General features: G+C 43.0%; 1 protein-coding gene across 2 annotated transcripts in view; it reads right to left on the minus strand.

The window, feature by feature from the left end:
* Positions 1–22,860, minus strand: part of Nol10 (nucleolar protein 10) — an 80,352-nt gene that overhangs the window by 51,445 nt on the left and 6,047 nt on the right. For both annotated transcript variants that reach the window (XM_005084938.4, XM_005084937.4), the window contains 8 exons: positions 21,427–21,464; positions 13,970–14,106; positions 13,042–13,107; positions 11,626–11,686; positions 10,129–10,214; positions 6,197–6,275; positions 4,738–4,887; positions 501–567 (listed from right to left, as the gene is read on the minus strand). In XM_005084938.4, coding sequence (XP_005084995.1) covers positions 501–567; positions 4,738–4,887; positions 6,197–6,275; positions 10,129–10,214; positions 11,626–11,686; positions 13,042–13,107; positions 13,970–14,106; positions 21,427–21,464 — 684 coding nt within the window. The remainder of the gene's footprint in view (positions 1–500; positions 568–4,737; positions 4,888–6,196; positions 6,276–10,128; positions 10,215–11,625; positions 11,687–13,041; positions 13,108–13,969; positions 14,107–21,426; positions 21,465–22,860) is intronic.

The raw sequence follows: 22,860 nt of genomic DNA on the forward strand, positions 1-22,860 counted from the left end.
GAGACATTCCTGTCAGCAGAATTGTGTGTGCCTGTCTTCAGAGGACACGGCCTGAGACTGGGAGGGTTCTCACTCTCTCAGACCACATTCAGGATCTGCCCTGAACGTGTTCCTGGATTCTGAAACCCATCATATAATTTGCTGAGCAGTACATGATGCAGAATATCCCAACCCTTTATAACCATCTGTACTGCCAGGTGACTGCAGCCGCCTCCAAGTCCCTAACCTCAATTTCCACATACTATTACTAATCACATAAAAGAATACACCAAAATAGCTCTCACCTGCCGCCCACCCGCACTTTGCTACCGGTTTCTACCCAGAGCTAGGCAAGCTGAGCACTGAGTCATGAAGAGTGTCCCTTTCTGAATCATCCTCACCACTTCCTGCTCTTCCCTCTCCCAAGTGAGTGAAAACTCAAAACTGTCCTGACCACGCCAAATGTGAGCTTAGGAAGCAAATGTAGCTTAAAACCCCAACACAGGAACTCCAGAACCCACCTGAGTTGGGATAGAGGCAAACATCATTCAGGTCATGTTCTGGCTCCAATGAAGTAAATATTTTCCCCTAAAACAGCAAGCAAACATGAATGACTGAGATCATCAAAGACAGCTTTTTATCAATGGCACACAAGGAAAATAAAATGGAGACAAAACCCACCTAGTGCTATATAAGAGAAATAACCCAATTGAAAGAATTTATACTTAAAAATCTTATCAGCGTATCAGATATTCTCATTTTAGAAATGAAGAAGCTGTGGCAGAGTTGAGTTCTTTAAACAAAACAGAAGATTAAATGTCTTAGAGATGCCGGTACATGGCAGACGACAGAGTTAGAGGTGAACCGTGCAGCAGCGTCACCAAAGCCCAAAAGACCATGAAGCACAACAGGGGACCCTGGGGACACAAAGTACACTGAGAAGCTAAAACATTCTATTAAAGGTGGGGAGTGGCCTACTGTACCATTAGTAAAAATAAGAGAAGGGGCTGGGCATTGGTGGCTCATGCTTTTAATCCAGGCACTTGGGAGGCAGAGGTAGGAGGATCTTTGTGAGTTCGAGGCCAGCATGGCATACAGAGCGAATTCCAGGACAGGCTCCAAAGTTACACAGAGAAACCCTATTTCAGGAAAAAAAAAAAAAAGAATAAACAAATAAATAAAACAGAGAGAGAGAGAGAGAGAGAGAGAGAGAGAGAGAGAGAGAGAGAGAGAGAGAGAGAGAGAAGAAAAAGACACAGAAGGGGGTAGGCGTGGAGAAGACAAGGAGAAAGATAAACAAGGAACAGAGCCGGGTAATCTGTTAGTCAAGAGGAAGCATTTCGTCTTAAGAAACAAAAAGTGCCAAAATAAAAATTGATTGCTGTAATTAAGGCACGATGTCTTCAGTGGGGATGCTGACAAGTTCTGCCAGCTCTTGCAGTCATAAGTCATGTCCAGAAGACTGACACCAGGATGTGGTACTGCCAGGGCAGAGGTGGGTGGAGCTGAAGCCCAGGCAGGGTGGTTTTTTCATGGTTCATGAAAAATGGTAGCCAAGTTCTTGCTCATCAGGGCAGTGAAACTCGCCCAGCTATCTCACACTCAAGTGGGAAGGAGAGGGCAAGGAAAAGCCAGAGAACACGATGATGGCATGGAGTGACAGACACATGGAGCACACAGAGCAGAGACAAAGGGCTCCACAGGTCACAGAACCTGCAGCACAGGGGTCTGGAAGGACATATCCAAACTGAATTCATCACTAGCTTAGGCAGTACAGAAGCCAGGTCAAGGGCACACCTTCTTTACAGTCTCTTGGGAGTTTTCAGAAGAAGGAGCCAGCTGTGGTACACATAGCTATAGTCCCAGCATTCAGAAAGTGGAGGTAGGAAGGTGAGTTTGAGGCTAGACCGAGTTACATAGTGAGTTCCAGCCAGCCTTATCTACATAGTGAGATTATCTCTAAGTAAACAAAATGTGTGCACAATTAAAAGCAATCAGCAGGCTTTTAAATTTTATTATTATTGTTGTTGTTTGATCCAGGGTCTCATTGCATAGTCCAAGTTGACCTCAAACTCTTGGTCCTCCTGCCTCAGTCAGGCTCTTATGTGGGGAAGTTACAGGCAACACACCCTCCCCAGTTAAAAAGTTTTTCCAATAGCTAGGATAGCCAGAAAAACTATTCACCTAAAATATGCCAAGTCCTCCAAGAATCCTCAAACCCCTCAAACTCAAATTCTACAAAGCAGAAAGCATAATCAATGCCCCTGCAAGCATCAGGGTAATATTTCTAAGAATTCAGAAATGCTGTAAGCTGGTCCACTTCTCATCAGTCACTGGAATGGCTACATCTCAAGAAGAGCTGTAAACACCAAGATGGAGCCAGAAGATTACAGAAAGTAAGGTCACCACCTCTGGAGATAAAAATGCAAAAATTAAAAATAAAATCTTGAGAACTTACTCTTCTGTGTACGAGTGTTAACCTGAATGTATGACTATACCACATGTACATGCAGTGTTGGGGGGTCCAGAAGAGGGCGTCTGACCCTCTGGGACTGAAGTTGCAGGAAGCTGTGAGCTATCCTGCTGGGAATTGAACTTGGGTCCTCTGGAAGAGCAGCCGGTGCTCTGAACCACTGAGCTACCTCTCTAGCTCCAAAAATGCAAAATTTAAAAAAAACCTAAAGAACTGGCTAGAAAAGTCAGAGTGACCGGTGGCTGGAGTGTGACTGAGCGGCCTGTAGTCCTCTGCCCCATGCACAGCATGTGCCCACAGGACCCATCGCCTGCTCTAGGAAGTGAGTGCAGAGGGCATGGGCCTCTTGCCCAGTACCATCTCAGGACTGTTTTTAAATGAACACCTTTTAGCCTACAGAATTAGTGTATATATAGTGAAAACAAAATTATTACAAGTTATAGGGCTGGAGAGATGGCTCAGAAGTTAAGAGCACTTACTGCTCTTCCAAAGAACCTGAGTTCTGTTCCCACCACCCTGGTTGGGCAGCTCATAAATGCCTTTAATTCCTGTTCCAAGGGGGTCACCTGAACAACATGGCAGAAACCAGAAACACAGATACACCTGCACACACATGAATACAACTTTAATCTACTTTTTAATTTGTAAAAACAGAGTAACAGAAGTAATTGCTGTACTGAATTTGTTTTATTGATGTAATGGAACTACCTTCAGTCCTCTCAAAATGGCTTTGACACAGAGTCTCAATTTAGCCCAGGGTGGCCTTGAACTTGATTTTCCTACCTTATTTCCTAAGTACTGAGGTGACAGGCAAGAGCCATCATACCCACCTAATACTTAGGTTTTAAAATGGGGAGGGAGGGAGCCTAGGCATGGTGGAATGCACCTACAATTATGTACTCTGGAGGCCCAGCTGACAGATCAGGAGTTAAAGGTCACCCATAGCAAATTTGATGCTATCCTGAGCTATATGAGACCCTGCCTAAAACAAACAGACATACAAAAATCATTTAACTAATGAAAAAAACAGAGAAGGTAGATTAAAATTAGCAATGCAGAAGTGTGTTACTTTTAACACTTGGAGTTGAAGGAAAACACCAATTATTTTTTAATTTCTTTTTTTTTTTTTTTTTTTTTTTTGAGACAGGGTTTCTCTGCATAGCCCTGGCTGTCCTGGAACTTGTTCTATAGACCAGGTTGGCCTCAAACTCACTGAGATCCCTCTCTCTCTGCTGGGATTAAAGGTGTGCTCCACCACTGCCTAGCATCCAAATATTCTTAAGGAAACACTACTTGTTACCACAACCCTCTCGAAATAAAAGAAAACGTACACTGAGGATGTAACTCATCGCTACGGTGTTTGCTAAGCACGCACCAGGCCAGGGCTCGATCCTAGTATCACTAAAGACAGACAGGCAGACAGGCAGACAGGCAGGCAGGCAGGCGGGCGGGCGGACAGACAGGCAGGCAGGTAGGCAGACAGGCAGGCAGGTGGGCGGGCGGGCAGGCAGGTGGGCAGGCAGGCATGCAGGTGGGCGGGCAGGTGGGCGGACAGACAGACAGGCAGGTAGGCAGACAGGCAGGCAGGTGGGCAGGCAGGCAGACATATGGAATTACTGTACAGGTGACACCTCTAACCCTACTTGTCTGAGGTGCTATGAACCTGGGCCATGCAGTGTAACTGGCACAGAAAGGCAATTAGCAGCCCCCAGAACTCCGCCTCTGGCTCTCAGAATGGAGCTGGCAAGATGACCCACTAGGTCAAAGTTCTGCGCACCCCGAGGCCCTGCATCACTCCCCGGAACCCAAGCTGCCTTCTGATCCCCATGTGCGATACAGCACACATACCCTCACAGGCGACAATAAAATAAAATCGTTCTCTTTCACGATTTTTCTCCATCTAACATACTTCTACAATGCATGCCAGGGGCACAGCAAGCTGGCTGACGGGGTACAGACCCTTGCCGCCAAGCCTGATGACCTAAGTTCAATCCCCCAAGTAGTCCTCTGACTTCCTCATGCACATGACAGCACAAGTGCATGTAGGTAAAAAGCACACCAGCCACGGCTAGCCAAGAGAGTGCTCCTTAACTGCAGACAGACTCACTTCAGCCTTACCGAGCACAGATGTGCCTGCCCTAAAGTGATGAACCTGCTGGTTCCCAGATGGTCACTCAGCACCTTTTCTCAAGACCTCACAAAAGCCTCCAAAACACAACGGTAAGGAAAGAAGCACTGGGAAGAGGCAAAGAAAACGGGGAGCACTTTCAATGGAAAATACGTACAGAGTTCCTGTTCCACATTTTGACAATTCTGGAGTCTGAAGACAAGACCAAATCTAATGAATCCTGGAAATGAATTGACTTAATGGGCAGCCCGTATTGGTGATCCTTAACTAGCAATGGCTTGTCTGAGCGAAGATCATACAGCAATACCTAAAAGAGAAAATAGTTCATTCTAGTCAAACAAGCAGTTTTCAAAACAACACATTTGAAAGTAGGAATACTGGGAGCTAGGTAGGTGGCTTAGCTAGGAGAGGACTGACCCAAGAAGTACAGGCTCCCAGTTCACTCCCAGTATAACAAAAGCCAGGCATGGTGGCACATGCCGGTAACTTCAGCACCTAGGATATGGATGCAAAAGAATCAATCGGGAATTCAAGGTCATTCTGGCTACATATGGGGTTTGAAGCCAATCTGGGCTACAGGAGAAGATCTCAGAGATAAATAAACGAATAAATAATACCTGGAATAATGAGTGCCACATCTTTCATAATCTTCTATTAACTCAACAAACACATTTACTCAAAGCCTAATGGGAATGTCAGCCCTCAGAGTAGTTTTAGAACTTCAACCCCAGGAATAGTTTTTAGGTACCCTGATTTGATAAGTACTGATCTACACTAAGAAAGGAACAGAAGTCCGTTAAGTGTTTCACTTCTTAATTAGCAAATCCGTATGACGGCCTGGGACACAGCAGGCACTGCTGCGCAGTGACGTGACAGAGAATGCAGCCACTGCATTCCTCTGTAGGAAAGGACCTGGCAGATCCAAGACAGGAGGCAGCGGCAAGGCTATGATTTGGGGAGACTCTCCTGACTTCCATCATTAGAGTCAGGAGATCCCAGAAAGTCTTTTTACCATCTCAGGTAACAGATCCCCTGTAGTCCTGAATGAGAGGCAGTAAATCTCTTACAGGCTATCTCCGATCTCTTTGTGGTCAGACAACTTACAAGGAAGGAGCGGTTTAGAACAGACTGGAAAGATGAAGGCAAACTCAGTGGACACTGCAGGATGAATTCTAAGGACTACATGGGAAAAAAAGGCACCTTGAATCGGTGTGGTGGTACATGCCTTTAATATCAATACTGGGGAGGCAGAGGTAGATGGATCTCTGTGAGTTCGAGGCCAGACTCGTCTACAGAGCAAGTTCCAGGACAGCCAGGACTGTTACAGAGAAACATCTTGGAAAAAAATCACACACACACACACACACACACACACACACACACACACACACACACACACACACACACACGTGTCTTAGGATACTACCCCACTTCAATTTCAATTCTAAAGGACCTAGACCAATCTCCCCAGGTGCTAGAAGGGCCTGGTTTTCTGGAACACTCTCTCCACTCTGGCCAAAAGGGAACAGCCTCACTCCCTGTCCCAAGTATGTGTCTCCCAATACATATCCAAAACATTGGCTTACATGTGAAGTTTCCACCTCGAACGTATTTACCTGCCCTGTGGATGTTCCAACCGCCATGGTCAGGGCACCATTAAACTTCAATGCAGAGATGGTAGGCAAGCTGTTTATCCTGGAAGGAAAATGTTTGTTCTCTGTGACTATGTGACCAAACCTTTTACTAAATAACAGGCTCATCATTTATCTTCACTTCAAATCTGACAAGGAAAATCACACATCCAAGTATTTGTTTACAGTCTAACAGCAGCCAAACTTTTTTTTTTTTTTTTGGTTTTTCCAAGACAGGATTTCTCTGTGTAGTTTTGGAGGCTGTCCTGGAACTCGCTGTTGTAGACCAGGCTGGCCTCCAACTCACAGAGATCCACTTGCCTCCGCCTCCCGAGTGCTGGGATTAAAGGTGTGTGCCTTGGCAGCATACAAACTTGACACTTCACATACAAATGTAATCCCCTAACCCACCTTTACCTTCCATTCTGTTCAGATAATAGAAGGTTGTTTTTAGAAACATCTTTGTGTGTGCGCAAGAGCACACGCTTAAATATGTGTACATGTTCATGTATGTGAGCCAGAGATCAGCATCAGTTATCTTCCTCAACTTCAACCTATTGCACTTTTGAAATAGGATATTGGGTAATTCTGGAGCTTGCTAGTCAGGAACCTCCGGGATCTTCCCATTTGTACGTCTCCAGCTCTGGGATTACCTGTGTGTGGCTGCTGTGACGGGTGTACATGAATACTGGGATCTGAACTGAGTCATGCCTTGTACAGCTAGCAAGCCATCTCCCCCAGCCCCCAAACATCCCCATCTTTACTCAGGGAACAACTTATCTTGGGACATGGTTATGCTTACTTCTGATGTAAAACCAACTTCACTAAGGCAAGGAGAGATGGTTTAGTGGTTAAGAACATGTACTGATCTTGCAGAGGACCCGAGATCAAGTCCCAGCACCCATGTCAGGTGGCTCGCAACCACCTATAACTCCAGTTCCAGGGGATCTGATACCTTTGACCTCTGCAAGCACTTGTACACATGGGCATATACACATACACATATACCCATAATTTAAAAGTGTTTAAAAATGAAATAGATCAATTTCATCCATCGAAAATAAAAGATTAATACCCAAATGAAGACCCTAGGATCTCTAAAGTACTGGAGGCAGAACAAAGGGTATGGTGCCAGTTCTAGAACAGAACTCTCACACACCACCTATGAACACTAGCACCAAAAGACCAAGCTGGGAAAACAAAAGACGTTAGGTCAGAAGTAAGCAACAGCTGGCTGTGGTGACGCACGCCTGTAACCACAGCACTGAGGAGGCTGAAGAAGGGCTACATAGTGAGATCACATCTCACAAAAGAAGTGGACACCAGCCCTCCCCTCTGTCAATGTTTCTGTCTCCTTCACCTTCTAGAGTTTAAGTAACAAGTGACGGACAAGCTACAAGGTTTGTAAGAGAAACATAAAGCCAAACATAAAAAATAAAATACAGGGGCTAGAGAGACAGGTCAGTGGTTAAGAACACTAGCTGCTAGTCTAGAGGACCAAGTTTCAATTTCGCAGAACACAGATAGTGGCTCACAACTGTCCACAACTCCAGTTTCAGAGGATCTAACACTCTCTTCTGGCCTTCAAGGGCAGGTACACATACACACAAATAAAAATAAATCTTTATAGAAATGATAAAATCCATGACTATCCACATGCAAGGTCATTGTCCTTTTTATAAACAGGTGACAAAAATGTAATGAAATTCTGCCAACTGTGGTTTTTCTTTCCCACTGAAAAGTGCATCTGAAAATGTGTATTTACAGACCCTTCCCTACATGAACACGCTTCTGAAACATAATTCTCAAAAGCCAAATACTGAGCATGCCACTGATGAAGAGTTTTCTTCTACAAAGCACATCAAGCCAAAGGACCCAACAAAAACATCTTTCTGTATGTAGAGAACTCACCAAAGTCTCTGGCAAATATAAAGTGCTATGGTAGGGTGGGTGGTACAATCCCAGCACTGGACAGGGAGAGCACTGGGAGTTCAAGGCGTTCTCAGCTCTCAGTGAGTTCCAGGACAGCCTGAAGCTACAAGAGAGCTTTGTCTCAAAACTAAACAAGCTCTTAATATAAAAAAAGAAAAAAATAGTCAGGCATGGTGGCGCACACCTTTGATTCCAGTACTCTGGAGGCAGAGACAGGCAGATCTCTGTGAGTTCAAGGCCAGCCTGGTCTACAGAGTGAGATTCAGGAAAGTCAAGGCTGTTTGTTACACAGAGACACCCTGTCTTGATATGCTCTATACCTCAACAGCTGAAAATGCCTTACCTCTAAAATGAGAGTCAACTTTTTTCTAAGACAAGGTTTCTCTGTGTAACAACCCTAGGTATCCTGGGAGTCTATTTTATTTTTAAAAAGTGTATATTTCAGCCATATGTGGTAGTCCATGCCTTTAATCCCAGTACTGGAGAGGCAGAGACAGCTTTCCCAATCAAGGCCAGCCTGGTCTACAGAATGAGTTCCAGGTTACATAAAGAAACCCTGTCTTGATAAACCAAAAAAAGAAAAAGAAAAAAAGTGTTTCCATATTTCTAAAGATGACTTTTTTTTCACAACTCTCCTACTAGATTGTCTAGTATCACATCTCCTATAGTCACTGCATGTCTATTTGAAGTAAACAGCCTTAAGATATATTATCAGTGACTCCTACAGATCTGTTTGCTTTAAAATTTATTTCTTAGCACAGAGTAAGATTTATATATTTAGAAAGACATATCTTTCTAATTCTCTTCTTTCTAGTTTGTTTAAAAAAAAACGACGATACTGAGAATTGAACCTGTAGCCTTGCACACTGCACAAGCACTGCACACTGCACAGCCTCGCACACTGCACAAGCGCTGCACACTGCACAAGCACTGCACACTGCACAAGCACTGCACAAGCACTGCACACTGCACAGCCTCGCACACTGCACAAGCACTGCACACTGCACACTGCACAAGCACTGCACACTGCACACTGCACAAGCACCGCACACTGCACAGCCTCGCACACTGCACAGCCTCGCACACTGCACAAGCACCGCACACTGCACAGCCTCGCACACTGCACACAGCCTTGCACACTCCATAGTCACTGCACACTCCCACTGCACTGCATCAGCTAACTGAGTTATTTTTAATCTTAGACTAATGATATTCCATTTCTCAAAGGAACCATAAATGCCTACCCTAAAGGTAGGAAAACCTTGCCATAATTTAAAGGGTGCTTGGTGTCACTGCAGCCTGTGACCATCAGACACTTCACCCCCCCCCACATGGTATGTCAACAGAGAGTGTGTCAATCCTCTCTGAAGTACATGAGGATGTACTGGGGAAGCAGAAGATGGTGAATACCACGAGCCCAGAGGAAGGCATGTCTGAAACGATTGCAGCAGACAAGCCCAGGGCAAGGGTCTGCCTGAGGGTGGGTGATCTGTCCATACATCCCACAGCAAACACAGGGCAGTGGTGCCAGCCTGGGAAGCCAGCACACAAAGATGCTTTCAATCCACTATGGTGTTACAGGTTTCTCCAAGAATGTACCACTCTCTAAATGTTTAGAAATTAGACCAACAAGAACAAGAAAAAAAAAATCATCATTTGCTTCCTCTACCAGGGCATTCAAACACTTTCCAGTCTACTAACTGAAGTAGCAGGTCTCACCCAACCACTGATCCTGCAGAGTTGAAACATCAGTTCTTACAACAGATTTGACAAATCCCACAGCAACTAAAGAAACGTGCCGTTCTGTGCAGTGTTGTAAGAGGCATCTGCCTCGCTTGCCCACGGCTTTACAGGAACAATCACAGACACCAGTTTCAGATGTGAGCCACAAAGAGTTCCATCCTCTAGCAGTTAATGTCACACGGACACGCTGACATAAATCAGAAGGTTGACTGACGGTTCGACAACAACTGATGGCTACTTACTCTGAATCTGCTGTGACGCTATTTAATGCACAGTCCAACACTCCGACTCTTTTTCTTACTCTCGGATCCCAGCATTCCACTCGACCCTAAACAAAGGAAAAACCAATTTTAAGTGAAAGCTACTACTAGAAAAATTTCAAAAGTTTATCAAAAATAAGATTTATTGCCACTAATTTCACAAAGAATCAAAGCTTAGCTTTTACTCTATAATCTTGGCACTGTCACGTTTCACCGAGAGGTGACTTACTTTCATAATTAAGGAAACGAGTAATGAAAAAGTCCCAACTATGCACATGAATCTTGGATTGGCTCCTATGGACAGAAGGAGCAATGAAGACATTGGTATTTTATACAAATCATCATATCAGTGTTAAATTTCTCAGTAATAATAAAAGTATTACCACTTTATGAAAAAGGTCTTTATGGTTTTGTCTGTCTGTCTGAATAAGAACCTTACTGTTATCTAGGCTTGCTCTATTTCCTGGGCTCAAGTGATCTTCCTATATCAGCCTCCTGAGTAGCTAAGACGATAGGATAAACATGTCTTTAATCTGTACTACTCTGTACTCTTTTTTTTTTTTTTTTTTTTGGGCTTTTTGAGATGAAGACTTGTATAGCCTAGATTAGCCAGGCACTCACTGTGTAGCCAAGGCTGGCCTTCAACTTCTGACTCTCCAATATCCAGTGCTGGGGTGTGATCTACCATTCTTGGCTTGAGTCTTTTTTTTAACTATTTATTTTTATTTTATGTGCATTGGTGTTTTGCCTACATATATGAGAGCATGCTGGAACCCCTGAAACTGGAGTTACAGACAATTGGGAGCTGTCATGTGGGTGCTGGGAAATGAACAGAGATCCCACCTGCCTCTTCCTCCTGAGTGTCACTGCTGCCTGGCTGTATTCAACATTTCTAAAGATATAAATATTTTTTCAGAAATTAAGCACTGAGGATTGATTAATTATTGGCACAGTTAGGGACCAAACCTAGGCTTCACAATGCTAGGTCTCTATTTTAATTATATACATGTGTATGTCTGTGTACAGGTATGAGCTTGTGGGTGCATATATCCAAAGAGACCAGAAGATGGTGTCAGATTCCCCCAGAGCCTGAGTCACAGACAGTTGTGAGCTGCCCTATCTGGGAGGTAGAAACCAAATCTGGGTCCTCTACAAGAACAATACACACTTGCAACTGCTGAACCATTTCTCCAGTCCCAAAAAATTCAATTTTGAATGAAAATAGAACTGCAGGCTTGGCAAGGGAACTCACCACCAAGCCTGACAACCTGAGTTCAATCCCCAGGACACATATGAAAGAAGAAAATCAATTCCAGTAAGTTGCCTTCTTATCTCTAAGCACTATGGCAAGTGCGAACATGGTCACACAAAATACACAAGCACACAACATAAATAAATGTAAAAAAAGTTTTAAAGAAAAAAATGGAACTGCAAACAGATGAAAACACATCTACACAAATGAAGTCAATAGGTGCTAACCTCTATTGTTCCTGTGGCGAACAAACCATGCACGGCATTTATGTCACAAACATTGTTCTCCCTGAAACAGTGAAGCAAACAGGAAAGAAGTGTTAGGGAGCATCTAGTTCAGGGAAGAGGCCCCCATGACCCTTCTAAGTCTGTAGCCCACCCAAACACTGTGGACAGACAGCATGCAGGCTCTCACCTACGTGAAATGCATCAAGGCATGGGGAGTTAAGGCTTGGCTCAGTCACTAGAGCCTCGGATACCCAGGGTGACACTACTTGGTAGATGCCAGACAGGAGAGGCCCTCCCTCGGAAATTCTATTCCACCATGAGAAGAAAGGCCCTCTATTTCCTCCAAGGCAAAGTTGCATTCTTAAGAACACAGGCCATCACTATGACAATCTCAAGACCTGGGAGTGCAAACAAAGCCTCATTTTCTTACTCACTGAAGTGAATTTTGACCTACCTCAATGGGGTATTGTGAGGATTAAAGAACAAAATGTTCAACAGTGTCCAGAGTATAAAAGATACGTAATAAATAACAGAGATTGTAAACAAAAATTTAAGCAGCTGAAGAGCAGGTAATTATACAATAATGTATTACAAAGCTACACATTTTTTAAATTAAAAGTATTTTAAGCCACGGCAGAAAAAACCATCTTGCCAGCTTGGAAGTTTTACCACTCTATGTTCTCCTCTTAGAATCGTCTCACAGAGACAAGGCAAAGTTAGTTCTGTAAGTACAGATGGGTAGGACTCAAGCTTCCATGCCTGCCTAGCTGCAGGGCCCCGGAGAAGCCACCTATCCCAGTGTATGGAGACAGAACAGGATCTGCCAGAACCAGCAGTCATTAAAAGCTGAATTCAAAAAATAAAAGTACCACAAAACAAAGCATGGGTGAAAACTTAATGCTACAACTAAAAAAATAATAAACAGCACGTTAAAAGTCAGTCAGAAGTTTTGTTGTTGTTTCATTAAGACCGTGTTTCTCTATATGGCCCTGGCTGGTCTTAAACTTGCTATGTAGAGCAGGCTGGTCTGGAACTCAGAGATCCACCAATTCTACCTCCTGAGTGCTGGGATTAAATTACAAGTCTTTTCATATGAGAACTTAAACTTGTAAGGTATCATTTGATCTTCTCAGCAAATCTCCTTGTTAACAACAGAAAACTTTGATTCCTTCATTTATTTATCTGCTGAGCAGCAAACCTAGTGTCTTGTGTACACTAAGTTCACAAGATGGACTGATGGTATTAGAAAAAGGAAAGAAACTGAACAACCCTTCAGTTCGGATTAAGAACATGATATCCTATTAAATGACTGCCCAGCAGGCTGGTTGAACGCAACTAGGTCATTTGATGACAACACGAGCCTCTGGCTCCATCTCCTGGGCAAAGTCAATGCAGCAACAGGACTGAAATACTCACGCTGCGTCTGTTTGGAGAGGATTCAGGTACCGCCCTTGTTCTAAGTTTAATCTATATACTTCAGAGCTGCAAGAAGCAAAAGAACCTGATAAACTACAAGCATTTTCCTGTGAGTAAATATACACTTCAGAAGCACATGCAAAGCTATCACCCGTAAGCCATCACTTCTCTCTGAAAAGCTGATAGAAACCTTACTCTAAATATATTCACTTTGCTCAAGGATTTGCCAAGTCTTGGTGGTGGAGAGCGGGGACTCTTGCAGCCCCCAGCACCTCCTTCAAACCACTCACAACCACCTGCCACACTGCTCCGAGGACCTCCCTCCACAGCTCAGCACTGGGGTTACTGACCTGCACTCCACTCCTGGCTTTATATTACAGTGGGGATCTAAAGTCAGGTCCCCATGCTTGCACACAAAGAATTTTACCCACTGAGCCATGTCCCCAGCCCCCTAAATAGTTTTTAGCCCAAGTCCACAACTACATATGATATTAGTGACAAATACTGAACAAGCTTAAAGCAGGCACTATAAACTTGGGAGATAAAGAAAAAGTCGGGGAACAAAAAGAAAAATAAACAGTGGTGTCTTGTAGACTGCAGCAATGTGGCTACCCTGTGAGGCTTGTGTGGGTCCCAGCTTAAACATTCCACATGCACATATTTTAAAGCCAGGCCTTTAAAAAGACCTCAGTAAGCAAAATAGCAGATGCTGAAACATTACAGTAATACCACCTACTAAACACAAAGGATCAACACATAGACTTCTGAAATTTTTTTTTTGCTAATCCCCTTTTCTAAAATAGATGCCTTTCACAGTAATGACATATCACTTTCTCTATTAAGGACATTTAAGCAGATAAAGTCTATAAACAATCTGAGTGAAGCTAGCTGTGTAAGAGGTGGGAAGAAGAAAGATATTGAAGAATACCTCGCACCAACGAAGTACAGGTCGCAGGACGGGTAGTGGTAAGAGAAGTCTCTGCCAAACTTGGGAATTCTGGTTTTGTAGTAAAAACCTGATTGTGAATGAAATTCAATGTATCGGTCGTTATGCAAGAAGACGATCTGAAAAGGAAACAATCAAAGTCAGTCTGCTTAACTTTCAGCATCACTAAAACTACCAGGTAAGAAAACCTTGCATCTCCCCCACTCACTCTCTGCATTCACACACACAGACCTGTGTGCACACTCATACTTAGCACACTGCAAAGGTATGTCCGAGGCTTCCATAGTGTTTAAATGCAAATCTATCAGTACAAGAGAAAACAAAGTATAAAAAATTACCATACTAGCCTGTCTGTGCTTGGGGTCCACCACTGCAGCTTCCATCCCAGCGGTGGGAGTCACCCACCCCCACCATCCTAGTTTCCTGCTCCACCCACTGGACTAGGTAAACCAGGCCCCATTCCTGGACTGCCTGCCTGTGCTTGGGGTCTGCCACTGGCGGCCTCTATCCATTCCTGCGTGATCCAAAGCACCCCAGCATCCTACTCCATTTCTCCACCCACGAGACCAGGCAGAAGAGAGCTACCAGAGCATTGGACTTGCCAACACCCACCTGAAGGGAACCCTGGTCCCGCACCCACCAGGAGAGGAAGAGACTCCTTCTGCACCCACTGGAAGAAGGAATGGGAAGGTGACAATATAAAACCACACGCAGCAACAGAAAAAATTATGACACTGCCAGAGTCTAGAGACCCTACACCAATAAGACCTGAACATCCCAATGTAAATGAAGAAGAAGAGAATGACATTAAAAACAACTTCATAAAAATGATAGAGGCCGTCAAAGAGGATATGAGCAAATCCCTTAAAGAGATGGAAGAAACAACCCCAAAAATGCAAGAAATGGAGGAAAACAAAGCAAAAATTCAAACAGCGCAAGGGCTGAAATCTGAAATAGAAACGATAAAAAAAAAAAAAACACAGTCTGAAGGAATGCTGGAAATAGAAAAGCTGGGCAAATGGTCAGGTACTACAGTTGCAAGCATAACCAACAGAATACAAGAAATGGAAAAGAGAATCGCAGGTGTTGAAGATTCACTAGGAGAAATGGATTCATCCACCAAAGAAAATTTTAAGTCCAACAAATACCTAGCACAAAATATCCAGGAAATACAGGACACCGTGAAAAGACCAAACTTAAGAATAATAGGCATAGAAGAAAGGGAAGAAACCCACCTCAAAGGGGCAGAAAACATATTCAACAAAATCATAGAAGAAAACTTTCCCACCTAAAGAAAGACATGCCAATGAAGGTACAAGACGCTTACAGAACACCAAATAGAGTGGACCACAAAAAAAGTCCCCTTGCCACATAATAATCAAGACCCCAAATATACAGAATAAAGAATATTAAGAGCAGCTAAGGAAAAAGGCCAAGTAACATATAAAGACAAACATATCAGAATACACCTGACTTCTCCATGGAAACTCTGAAAGCCAGAAGGTCCTGGATAGATATTCTACCAACACTAAGAGAAGCCAGCCCAGACTACCATACCCAGCAAAGCTCTCAATCACTATAGAAGGAAAAAACAAGATATTTCACAACAAAACCAGATTAAAACAATACATATCCACTAACCCAGTCCTACAGAAAGTTCTGGAAGGAAACTCTAATGCAAGGAAGTTAACTACAACCAAAAAAAACATAGGCAATAGATAATTCCAAAAGAAACAATGGGTGGAAATCCACATACAATTCTACCAACAACAACCATTCCAAAACAAACAAGAATGAGCAATCAATGGTCCTTAGTATCCCTCAATATTAATGGTCTTAACTTACCTATAAAAAGACACAGGCTAACAGAATGGATTCAAAGACAGAATCCATCCTTCTGCTGCATACAAGAAACACACCTCACCCTCAAAGACAGACGCTACATCAGAGTTACGGGTTAGGAAAAGATGCTCCAATCAAATGGACCCAAGAAACAAGCAGGGGTAGCAATCCTAATATCTAACAAATTAGACTTTAAAATCAATCAAAAGAGATAAAGGAGGGCATTTCATACTCATCACAGGAGAAATCGACCAAGATGAAGTCTCAATTCTGAACATCTACACTCCAAATACAAAGGCATCCATGTTTGTAAAAGAAACATTACTAAAACTCAAATCACATATAAAACCTCACACATTTATAGTGGGAGACTTCAACATCCTACTCTCACCATTAGACAGAACTACCAGACAGAAACTTAACAAGGAAACAAAGGAACTAATAGAAGTTATGACCCAGTTGGGTCTAACAGACATCTATAGAACATTCCAACCAAACACAAAAGAATATACCTGCTTCTCAGTGCAACATGGAACCTTCTCAAAAACTGACCACATGCTTGGCAACATAGCAAACCTCAACAGGTTCAAAAAATTGGAATAACTCCATGTATCTTGTCAGACCACCATGCTCTAAAATTAGAATTCAACAACAACACACATTGCAGAAACCCTGCAAACTCATGGAAATTAAATAATGCGCCATTGCACCATTCATGGGTCAAAGAAGAAATAAAAAAAGAAATTAAAGAATTTCTAGAATTCAATGAGAATGAAGACACAACATACCCAAACCAATGGGAGACTTAGAAAGCAGTGCTAAGAGGAAAGTTCATAGCACTAAGTACCCACGTGAAGAAACTGGAGAATACTCACACTAGACAATTAACAGCACAACTGAAAGCTCTAGAACAAAGGAAGCAAACTCACCCCGGCAGAACAGATGCCAGGAAATAATTGAGGGCTGAAATCAATAAAGTAGAAACTAGGAAAATACAAAGAATCAATGCAACAAAGAGTTGGTTCTTTGAGAAAAATCAACAAGATAGACAAACCTTTATCCAAACTTACCAAAAGGCAGATTGTGAACATGCAAATTAACAAAATCAGAAATGAAAAGGTGGGCATAACAATGGACAGAGAGGAAATCCAGAGAATCATCAGGTCATATTTTGAAAACCTATACTCCACAAAATTCAAAAATTTAAAGGAAGTGGACAATTTTCTGGATAGATATCACTTATCAAAATTAAATCAAGAAGAGATAAGCAATTTAAATAGTCCTATAACACCTAAGGAAATAGAAGCAGTTATCAAAAGTCTCCCAACCAAAAAAAAAAAAAGCCCAGGGCCAGATGGCCTCAATGAAGAATTTTATCAGAAATTCAAAGAACAGCTCATACCAATTCTCCTCAAAGTATTCTACACAATAGAAGCAGAAGGGTCTTTGCCAAACTCTTTTTACGAGGCTTCAATAGCATTGATACCCAAGCCACACAAAGACACAACTAAGAAAGAGAACCTCAGGCCAATATCCTTCATGAACATTGACGCAAAAATACTCAATAAAATACAGGCAAATCAAATCCAAGAACACATCAGAAAAATCACCATGATCAAGTAGGTTTCATCCCAGGGATGCAAGGATGGTTCAACATACGAAAATCTGTCAATGTAATTCACCATATAAACAAGCTGAGGAAACAAAAATCACATGATCATCTCACTAGATGCTGAAAAAGCCTTTGACAAAATCCAACACCCCTTCATGATAAAGGTCTTGGAGAGATCTGGGATAACAGGAACTTACCTCAACATAATAAAAGCTATATACAGCAAACTAACAGCCAGCAGCAAACTGAATGGAGAGAAACTCAAGGCATTTCCTCTAAAACCAGGAACAAGACAAGGCTGTCCCCTCTCCCCATACCTCTTCAATATTGTACTTGAAGTTCTAGCTAGAGCAATATGACAACAAAAGGAGATCAAGGGGATACAAATTGGAAAGGAAAAGGTCAAACTTGCACTATTTGCAGATGATATGATAGTTTACATAAGTGACCCAAAAAACTCTATCAGGGAACTCTTACAGCTGATCAAAACCTTCATCAAAGTGGCAGGATACAAGATCAACTCAAGAAAATCAGTAGGCCTACTATATACAGACAATAAAACGGCTGATAAAGAAATCAAAGAAACATCACCCTTTGCAATTGCCACAAACAACATAAAATACCTTGAGGTAACACTAACCAAACAAGTGAAAGACCTGTATCACAAGAACACTGAGTCATTAAAGAAAGAAATTAAAGAAGACACCAGAAAATGGAAAGATCTCCCATGCTCTTGGATAGGTAGGATCAATGTAGTAAAAATGGCAATCCTGCCAAAAGCAATCTACAGAATCAATGCAATCCCCATCAAAATTCCAGCATAATTCTTCACAGACCTTGAAATAACAATTCTCAACTTTATATGGAAAAACAAAAGACCCAAGGATAGTCAAGACAACCCTGTTCAACAAAGCAACGTCCAGAGGCATCACCATCCCTAACTTCAAGCTCCATCATAGAGTTATAGTCCTGAAAACAGCTTGGTATTGACACAAAAATAGACAGGTAGACCAATGGAATGGAACTGAACACACTGATATTAACCCACATACCTATGAACACCTGATTTTTGACAAAAAAGCTAAAATTATACAATGGAAAAAAGATAGCACCTTCAACAAATGGTGCTGACATAACTGGATATTGGCATATAAAAGACTTCAGATAGAGCCATGTCTACTGCCATGCACAAAACATAAGTCCAAATGGATCAAAGACCTCAACATAAATCAGCCACACTGAACCTCTTAGAAGAGAAGTGGGTGGTACCCTTGAACGAATTAGTACAGGAGACAGCTTCCTGAATATAACTCCAGTAGCACAGACACTGAAATCGACAATTAATAAATGGGACCTCCGGAAACTGTGAAGCTTCTGTAAGGCAAAAGTCACAGTCAGCAAGACAAAAAGGCAGTTCACAGACTGGGAAAAGATAGTCACTAACCCCACATCTGACAGAGGGCTAATCTCCAAAATTTACAAAGACCTCAAGAAACAAGTCTCCAAAACACCAAAGGATCCAATTAAAAAGTGGGCTACAGAACTAAATAGAGAATTCTCAATAGAGAAGTCTAAAATGGCTGAGAGACACTTAGGAAAGTGCTCAACATCCTTAGCCATTAGGGAAATGCAAATTAAAACAACTCTGAGATATCATCTTACTCCTGTCAGAATGGCTAAAATCAAAAACACCAATGACAGCTTATGCTGGAGAGGATGTGGAGAAAGGGGAACACTCCTCCATTGCTGGTGGGAGTGCAAACTTGTACAGCCACTTTGGAAATCAGTATGGAAATTCCTCAGGAAAATGGGACTCAGTCTCCCACAAGATCCAGCAATTCCACCCATATACCCAAAAGATGCCCATTCATACAACAAGGATGTCTGTTCCACTATGTTCATAGCAGCACTATTTGTAATAGCCAGATCCTGGAAGCAACCTACATGCCCCACAACTGAAGAGTTCATAGAGAAAATGTGGTACATTTACACAATGGAGTATTACTCAGCGGAAAAAAATCAATGGAATCTTGAAATTTGCAGGCAAATGGATGGCACTAGAAAAAAAACATCCTAAGTGAGGTAGCCCAGTCACAAAAAGACAAACATGATATGTACTCACTCATATATGGATTTTAAACATGGATCAGGGGAGTGTCAGCCTACAATCCCACTGCCAAAGTGTCTGGGAAACACAGAGGTTCCCAAAAGAGAGACATGCAAGATACCCCAGGGAAGGGTAATGAGGCAAAATCTCATGAGCAGATTGGGAGCATGGGGGGAGGGAAGAGGGGACTGGAAAAAAGAGGAGGAGAAGAGAAGAGAAGAGGAAGATATGGGGGAGCAGTAAGGTTGAGTTGGAGTAAGAATGGAGGAGACCAGGATGAGAGATACTATAATAGAGAGAGTCGTTATAGGCTTGAGGAGAGAGCTAACACTAGTGGGATTTCCAGAGATCTACAAGAATGACATCAACTGGAAAACTAAGCAATAGTGGAGAGACTACCTTAATTTCCCCTCCCTGATAATGAGACTGACGACTACCTTATATGCCATCCTATAACCTTCATCCAGTAACTAATGGAAGCAGAGGCAGATAGCCACAGCTAAACACTGAACTGAACTCCTGGAACCCAGTGACAGAGAGGGAGGAGTGATAAGCCAAGGGGTCAAGATGGTGCTGGTGAAACCCACAGATATAGTGGGGAGCTCTTGGACCCAAGACTGATGATGGCTGAGAGGCCAGCACGGGACTGATCCAGACCCCCCTAAATATGGTGTCAGTGAGGAGGCCTCAGCAATCTCTGGGGTCTGGGGTAGTAGATCAGTGTTTACCATGGTGTACAAATGAACTTTGGGAGCCCATTCCATATGGAGGGAACTTCTCTCAGCCTGGGCACATGGGGGAGGGCCTAGGCCCTGCCCCAGATGAAGTGACAGGCTCTGGAGATCACTCATGGAGGGCCTCACCTCCCTAGGGAATGGTGTGGGGACTGGGAGAGGAGTTGGGGGTGCTGGTAGAGAGACAAGGGAGGAGGGGTGGGAGAGGGAGCTGGGATCGACATGTGAAGCAAGCTTGTTTCTAAGTTAAATAAAAAAATATATTGAGAAAAAAGAAATTACCATACTAAAATCCAGGATAAACAGCCACTGCAGCTGAAATGTTACTCTGTACCTTGTATTTGGAGGAAGTGAAGCCAGCGGGAAAAGCCATGTCAGCTGTAAAATTCAAGTTTCTTCCAACATAGCATTTGACATTGTTTGGTTGAATTGGTTTTAACTGGAGAATAACTAAAGGGCACTGTGACACTTTACATCTCCATTTTAAATTAAGTAAGGGCTTCCCTGACAACTTGTGAGTGCCGAAATGACCATACAGCTGAAAACTGGACCAATGGTATTAGGAAGAGAGGGGAAAGACGTCTGTTTGGCAGCACTCAGAGCTGTACTAGCGTACACTACAAGCTCTAGCTGGGTTACAAGGACTGAACAAACTGATGGCTTCCTATCTCATATAGATGAAGGCAGCCTAGGCTAACATCAGGCATCAGAAGCACAGGCATCTGACAAAGGGCAACTGCAACTGGTTCCTTAGAAAAAAGGTGAGGCCCCATGATGCTGAGAATCAACTTGGTATTAGCTGATCAAAGGCGCTCTCTCCCAATGTTGTTTTAAAACACACTATACATCACAAATGCACCTGACCCAAAAAAAAAAAATGGAAAATGATAAATTATCTATTACTACACAGTGATTTTTAAATGCTGAGACTGTAACAGAAATATTTATCAGAAAAATAAGTCCAGGGCTACAGAGACAGCTCAGCTGTTGAGAGCACTTGCCGCTCTTGAGGTCCTGAGTTCAGCTCCCACCACCCACCCAGCAGCTCACAACCACCTGGGGGAAATCTGATGCCTTCTTCTGACCTTCAAGGGCAACTGCATTCATTCATACACACATATAAATAAGAATAAAAAGGAAATACCTTTGAATAGTCATCAGATAAAATCTCAAAGGTGACGACTGGAAAATATAAAAAAGAAACCACAATTATCATCCAGAGATCTAACAAAAACACAAGCTTCTTTCGAGGATTCTAGTTGGTTTTAACTGGGGAATAACTTGACACAATTGCTGTGCTTGTCCCACCTCTATGTAAAACAAGAAGAAAATTCCCACTAGATTTTTTTTATAGAACTAAAGAAAATTTACAAACTATGATTCCTAAAAATGTTTGCCACTGCTTTGCTGAGACGTCCTAAACAGTTCTTAAAACTTTCAAATAGAAACTAAAGAGTATCTTTTAGCACTTTTTTTTTTGGTTTTTACGAGACAGGATTTCTCTGTATTGTTTTGGAGGCTGTCGGCCCAGCCCAGTCTCGAACTCACAGAGATCTGCCTGCCTCTGCCTCCCGAGTGCTGGGATTAAAGGCGTGCGCCACCACGGCCCGGCTAGCCCTTCTTTTTTTCTTGTTTTTTTTTTGTTTTTGTTGTTTTGTTTTTGTTGTTGTTGAGACAGGATTTCTCTGTGGCTTTGGAGGCTGTCCTGGAACTAGCTGTTGTAGACCAGGCTGGTCTCGAACTCACAGAGATCCACTGCCTCTGCCTCCCGAGTGCTGGGATTAAAGGTGTGCGCCACCAACACCCGGCCCTTTAGCACTTCTTTAGCGGGGCAAAGGGTGGGACCACACAACACTGTATCCCATTAATTTCTTTTCCCTTGATCCTAAACACAAGACTAACTGATAAAATACAGAAGACTGACATGTTGCTGTGTCTGTACTTATCCCCCACCATTGCTATGCTGCAGCCGTTAGCTGTACAGAGTTGGGATCATAAGCTGGGTGTTGCAGTCGTCACCTCCTCCAGTCTCTGAACTCACTTCTTTTTGTAACAGGTTTTAGGGGCTGCCGAGGCGGCTTAGCAGGTAAAGGTGCTTGCTGCCAAGTGTGACAGCCTGAGCTGCATCCTGGAACCCACGCGGAGGAGGGAAAGAACCCACCCACAGTACAGCACACTTTGGGGGCCTGTTGCTGGTGCAGCAGCTCTGCTCAACTCCGTGTGCTTCCTGTGTCTTGGCGTGGATGGATCAATGAGTTCTTTGCTTTTAATCTCTCGCCATGTGTGACAAAAGCAGCAGTGGACATTCTTCCCATCAGTGGTGTGCTTGTGGAAGTTGAAATACAGTTGCAAAATGGTTTTCTATCACATACCTTACAGGTATTGGAGAGTATCAGGGAGGTTGTATCAGTTTGTTTATGACCCACTGAGGGCAGCCCTGTGCAGAGAAGAGCCGAGGGCCCAACCAGTGTGGGTTACAGCCTGGTAAGTGCAGCACTACATTTAACTACTTAATCTGTAGAAATGAAAACCCACCACACAACCTATTCCCATTTTACAAAGCAGAGTGACAGACAAA

This window comes from Mesocricetus auratus, unplaced genomic scaffold (genome assembly GCF_017639785.1).
Source record: "Mesocricetus auratus isolate SY011 unplaced genomic scaffold, BCM_Maur_2.0 Super-Scaffold_100024, whole genome shotgun sequence".
NCBI lineage: Eukaryota > Metazoa > Chordata > Mammalia > Rodentia > Cricetidae > Mesocricetus > Mesocricetus auratus.